Source organism: Salvia hispanica, chromosome 6 (assembly GCF_023119035.1).
Source record: "Salvia hispanica cultivar TCC Black 2014 chromosome 6, UniMelb_Shisp_WGS_1.0, whole genome shotgun sequence".
Lineage (NCBI taxonomy): Eukaryota > Viridiplantae > Streptophyta > Magnoliopsida > Lamiales > Lamiaceae > Salvia > Salvia hispanica.
In genome coordinates, this window is record NC_062970.1 from 22,647,280 (window position 1) to 22,653,430 (window position 6,151).

Consider the following 6,151-nt stretch of genomic DNA (forward strand, 5'->3'; position numbering starts at 1 on the left):
TGGTCTGTCCTTACTGTTCTTCTTTCGGCGGGCCGCGGCAACTAACGCGGCGACCGCCAACCCTGCTCCAGAATATTTTTTTTTGTTTAGAGAAAAACGAAAATGAAAAAAATAAAATAAAATAAAAAATAAAAGAAAATAATTAAATCAACGAAAAACTGGGTTGCCTCCCAACAAGCGCTTTTGTTTTTAGTCGTTAGCTCGACTTGAAGTGGCCCACTAATTGGGCGGATCAGCGATCCTAGTGTTGAAAATGGGCATAGGGAGCAACTTGGTCCCTAGCTTCTTCCACCACTTGTATTTCCCCTTATTTGTTTTGATAACATAAATCTCGGGGTCCTCATTGGTTGCCTTCTTCCTCTTTTGCTTCTTTTTCTGCGGGATAGAGGTGGAGGGGTTAGTATCGTCCTTTTTGGGAGAACGTCTTACCTCGTTGACAATGTAGATAGTGGAGGTAGTAGGATCCTCCACTTCAAAGGGGTCTTGAGGTTTGGTCAAATCCGTGACCATGATTGCCCTACACTGCCGTTCCATCTTTGCCCGCTTTGCTTCCTCAAACTTGAGCATCTCGCTTTCGATCTTATAGGTGGATTGGCTATGGTTATCGCTAATTGTGATCTCGCCACGACCTACATCAATCAAAGCTTTGCAAGTAGCGAGAAAATCTCTCCCTAAGATTAGAGGGACATTCTTGTCTACTTTCATGTCAAGCACAATAAAATCGGCGGAAAAAATGAAATCATCTATTTTCACTAAGACATCCTCAATCATACCAAACGTTTTTATGGTCGAGTTATCGGCCAACCTGAGTGTTACATCTGAAGTTTTGAGTGGCCCAATGTTGAGCTTTTCGTAGTACTTCAGCGGCATGAGATTGATGGAAGATCCTAGATCGCATAGGGCCTTGTCAACCTTTCCCTCTCCAATCCGGCATCGGATAATGAATTGGCCCGGATCTCTCTGCTTCACTGCCTTCTCCTTTTGGATGATCTCGCTGCAATGATGTGGTAGCTTAAGGTCGGCTTTTGTCGGCTTTCTCTTTCTCATCACTGCCTCCCTTAGTAGCTTCGCATATTTAGGTATTTCCTGCAACGATTCAACTAGAGGAATGTTAGTATGAACTTTACAAAACATGTTCAAAAAGTGTTTGAACTGCTCTTCGAGCTTAAACTTCCTCTTTGGCTGGAAAGGTAGCACAATCCCATTGTGCCGCACGAGTCCCTGCTGGGCGGGTGCTTCTGCCTTCTCGATGGTGGCTCGCCGCGTAGAGTCCAGCGGTCTGCCGGCGGCTGGGCAGACTGCATTCTGGGCTTCAGTGATGGCCCGTCGCGTGCTGTGCGGCGGCCCGCCGGCGTCTTGGCAGTCCCCAGTTTGCTGCTTTGCCACCCACTTTTTGTTGACGTCGTCCACTAGTGCGGCTGCCTTTGCCCTATCCTCATCCAATTTCTTTTGGATTTGCTCCATTTGTGTGTTGATGTTGGCTATGGCTGTTGAGATCGTGTTCATTCCCTGCTCGAGGTTGTTTATCCTAGCTTCGACCACTCCGATCTTGGTGTCATTAACCTTCCTGTCTTGTGCGATTACTCCAAGATCCTTGTGATCCCTTGTTCATACTTTTCCTCATTCTTGAGTGTGTCAACTACTCCTCCCTTGCTAAAATTAAATCATGCGGGGTATTGCAAGTAATTATTGTTAGAATAAGAGAGATTAGGGTGAGGTCGGTTTCCATTATAATTATTGAAATTACCGCCCCCTGGTTTGGGCGATAGTTGTTGTTGTAATTTCTATTGGAGCCGCCTCCTTGCATGTAGTTGATTTCTTCCACTGTCGGGGTAAGAGTTTCAGGCTTAGAGACTGCAATAATGGAGGTTGGTGGAATCGGGTCCTCCTTCCTTGATGAATCCATTTGGTCCACCCTAACTCGAAGCTCGGCCAATTTCTTTGCAAAGGAGCTTTCCTCGGCTTCTTCAACTGCAGCTATCCTTTTTAGGCTATGCCTTTCTTTCGACCACCCCCTGCTGTTGGTGGCGAATTCCTCTATCACTGCCATGGCTTCCTCACCTGACTTCCTTAAGAACCCTCCATTTGCACCTGAATCAAGCATATCACAAATTTTCTCGTTAAACCCATTATAGAGAATCCCTACCTGGTGGTCCACGGTGAAACCATGGTTAGGGCACTTTCGGAGAAGGGCTTTGAAACGAGAAAACGCCTCATAGAGGGGTTCGTCCTGGCCTTGGATGAATTGGAAGATCTCGCTTTTGAGCTTCAAAATTGTGCCCGGCGGATAATACTTGTCGAGGAAGGCAGCTACAATGTCTTTCCATGTGGAGACCTTTTCTCTGGGCATACATTCAAACCACTCTTTAGCAGAATCAGTTAATGAAAAGGGGAAGAGTCTTACCCTTATGGCATCATCGTCGACACCGTTCAGTTTGAGAGTGTTTGCGATCTCCACAAATTTGGAGAGATGGCGGTTAGCATCCTCTGTAGCCCTACCTGCAAAAGGAGTTTGCTCGACCCTTTGAATAAGGGGCATGCGTAACTCGAAATTATTAGCGTCAATACGAGGTCCTTCGGGAAAGGTAATCATATTCCCATGATTGAACATGTTCATCACGGGTTGTATCTCCTGATTCTTCTTTTTTAGAGCCTCTCGGACCGCCCTTTCCGCATCTCTCTCATCCATCAGTAGCTTCACCATTTCCTGCAGTTTTTCGATGTCCGTTCGGTCACCCATTGTTCCTGATCCTTTTTCACTTCTTATTTTCCTACGAGTTCTCTCAAGTTCTAAATCGAACGGTTCTAGGTTGTCCTTCCCAGAGCGCGTTCGCATACAAAACCTGCAAGAAGCAAAAACAAAAACGATTTAAAAACTAAGATTAAAAACTGAAAGAAATTAAAGTCCAAAGTAGCAATATTATCCGTTTGAAGATATCACTCCAAAGTGAATTGTCTTCCCCGGCAACGGCGCCAAAAACTTGATGCACTTTTTATTAGCACTAAATAAACCTGCAAGTATACAGAGTATATATAGTATAGCTAAAGGTTAGTACCGGATATCGAACACGGGGAAGACGAACACAATGTGAATCTAACCCGCTAGAACTCTGTCATAGTTATGAAGCAAGTTATATTAAATCATACACGATTGTGTCACTCAATCATGCAGCATCAAAACTACTTAGGGAAGAAACAAAGTAAAAACAAAACGGATATTAAATAGAAAAAGGAATTTGTATAACCAAAGTCATTACTAACACATCCCTAGAATCCTATGAGTTTAGTTACACATAATTGAATAAGCTAAAAACATAGATTGAAGGGAAGACAATTTGAACATAAAACTAAAGCAAATAAAACCCGTGGGTTGAATCCTTGTCGTTCTTGATGTTCTTGAAATCCTTCTCCAACTCCTTGCACCAATGAAGTACTCTAGGTCTTGATCTCTATGAAGTATTTTGCAATTAGAAGTTCTCTCTTTTTGATGAAGCTTGAGGCCTTATTTATAGGGAAAAGCCATGCCTTGTTGTAGAAGGAAAAAATCTCCAAAATATGGTAAAACTGGGTGCAAATCTAGGGCTTCTCGGATTCGCCGCCTTTCTCCCGCGGGCCGCCGCACCTTGGCCGACGGTCGCCGCGTTGGATTCCAGAGAGTCTGTTCTCTCGGCGGCGGACCGCCGCACATCTTCCGGCGGTCGCCGGACGAGACTTCTCTTCCAAGCACATTTTTCCGAGGCGGACCGCTGCATTGATCTGCCCGCCGGGCGCGGCTGTCGCCGGTCGCCGTCTGACTCCAGATTTCCAAACTTGGCATTTTGGCTCCCTTTTTCGGCTCAATTATGCACATTTCTCACAAAACACGTCAAAATACCAAAATAGACAAAATATGCAAATAATGGACGTGTAGAGTGACTTTGACATAAAAAACGGACCAAATAATGGCCTTAAAACAGTACAAAATCCGAGCGTATCAGTATACTATTTTGGATTCTGTTTGGTAACAATTATATTAGTTTTTTGTGTACAGGGGGTGCGTTAAAATACTAACTTTTCTTAAATTGCTAACTTGCTAACTTATCAACGTAGTGTATTTAAAATGTTAACACGAGCACATTAAAATGTCAACACATATTTGTGTTGACATTTAAATATCAATGTCAACACAATGTATTAAAATATCAACTTATGTTTATGTTGACATTTCAGTTTCATCGTGTTGATATTTTTAATATACTACGTTGATGGTTAGCAAGTTAGCAACTTAAGAAAACTAAGCAAGGGGATCACACCCCTTGTGTACACATGCTAGTCTTAGATCTCCCAAAGGGAAAAGGCTATAAAGGAGGCGAGCAGACTGCTTCAAAAGTGTAGGACATGTGGTGCGGTGTGCCATCATGATTCGAGATCATGTCCACAAAAATATACGGATATAGGCAAAGAGAAACGTAAAGGGATCAAGACATGTTGATATTTATCGTTTGTTTCCCAAACTTATTTTTTTTACAACAACTTTGACATCTAAATTATTTACTACTGAAGGATTACATTATTAATGAGTTTTCGTACATTATTCACTAGTGAATGAGTACATTAGTTATGTATTTTATACACATCGTTCGTTTAGGCAATGAATGACTACATCATTTACTATTGAATGACATTATTATTAATAATGAGTTCTCGTACATTATTTATAAGGGAATTACTTGTAGGTACATCTTCCAATTATTCTATTACAATGGTACATTACTATGTTATAATACGTTATATTATTGTTCCCTACATGTACATTACCAACAAACTTGATAAATAATGTACGCATTTTTATACAATTAATGTATTGTTCATACCGTAAATAGTGTATAATTGTTTAATGCACACAATCCTATCATTAATGTACTAAAGTCAAATTGTACATTAAAACATAAATATTATAAACAATGTAAACGTTTTGGCGCGGAAGTACGCCAGCCTCCCTATCCACATGCATTTCCTCTAGAAATTGATATAAATGATAAGGGGATGTCTTCTTCAAAGTCATCATCGAAGTTGGCCAATCTAATTCTAATAAGACAAGCGTACATTTATTAGTCTAGATGTAAATTGAATGTCTAATAACACAGCGTATTAATGTAGAATAAGGATTGAACATATCGAAATAATCGATGTAATATGATGCTTCAATTAGAAGACTTGATGTACACGTAAGATTGAATAATGTATCAATGCATAAGTAATTGATGCACAACAAAATTAAAATTCAATGCATGTGGTGGTACCATGGATTGCTAAATTCTAGGGGAATGATTCAAACTCCCTATCTGTAACGCCCCACTTTTTGAACCCTAAATTTCGAACCATAAAATTTTTGCATTAAATGCTTTTAATGCCGTGAACTATGTGGATTAAATGATGAGTGAATTAATTGCATGATTCTTTGTGACCTAATTGCGATTTGGAGTTGAGATTTATTTGAGTATATGACGTGACTGTTGAATAGTCAAATATGTGGAATATATGACGTGGCTGTTGAAAGGTCAATGTGTTGAGAATATGAGGTGAAAGTGGTAATGATTGAAATTTATGACGTGATTGCGTAAATATTTTGATGCGGGGTGAAATATATTGTGGCGAATTAATTTCTAAGGGATGAGTGAGATTAAATGGGATTTTCATAAATATCATACACATTATTTGGAATTTTCAACCCCCATGATTTATTGGAGAGGAGTCCAATTATTTCTTATTTTTCCATGAGAAAAATCGATACCCATGTTTATTCCAAGGAGATTTCGAAAATCTTCTATTTATGGGAGAAGGAATTATTTTACTATACTATTTGATCCCTTATTTATTCTCTTCCATGAATAAATATAAATATTCTAGCATATCTTACCATATCTAAAGAGATCTTGCCATATCCTATTTAATTTAGGAATTTAATTAAATTCCTTGTGAGAGGAGCTAAAAAAATCGCCTACTCCATATTTTACTGGGAGAATTTATTATTTTATTCTGCTCCGTGATATTTTATTCTACTTCGTAAAATACCAAATAAAATCATAGGCTAATTAAATAGCCTAGATTTCGAAATTTCCTCCTTATTCTCTACCAAAAATCACGCCAACTCCCTCCTCCAAATCTTCTC

The 6,151-nt window shown here is 40.0% G+C and overlaps 1 protein-coding gene across 1 annotated transcript; it reads right to left on the reverse strand.

Moving 5' to 3' along the window:
* Positions 1-219: 219 nt before the first annotated feature.
* Positions 220-2,740, reverse strand: LOC125194948. The gene is made up of 2 exons (XM_048093161.1): positions 1,748-2,740; positions 220-1,593 (listed from the first exon to the last, which is right to left on the reverse strand). Exons 1-2 carry the CDS (start codon positions 2,738-2,740, stop codon positions 220-222), a joined length of 2,367 nt encoding a protein of 788 aa, XP_047949118.1.
* Positions 2,741-6,151: the final 3,411 nt, after the last annotated feature.

Excerpts from the sequence above, each read along its gene's own strand:
- LOC125194948 (XM_048093161.1), bottom strand. The coding sequence starts at position 2,740 with ATGGGTGACCGAACGGACATCGAAAAACTGCAGGAAATGGTGAAGCTA. Across the intron at positions 1,594-1,747 it reads ATCGCCCAAACCAGGGGGCG|GATCTTGGAGTAATCGCACA; the intron begins GTAATTTCAATA and ends AGGGATCACAAG.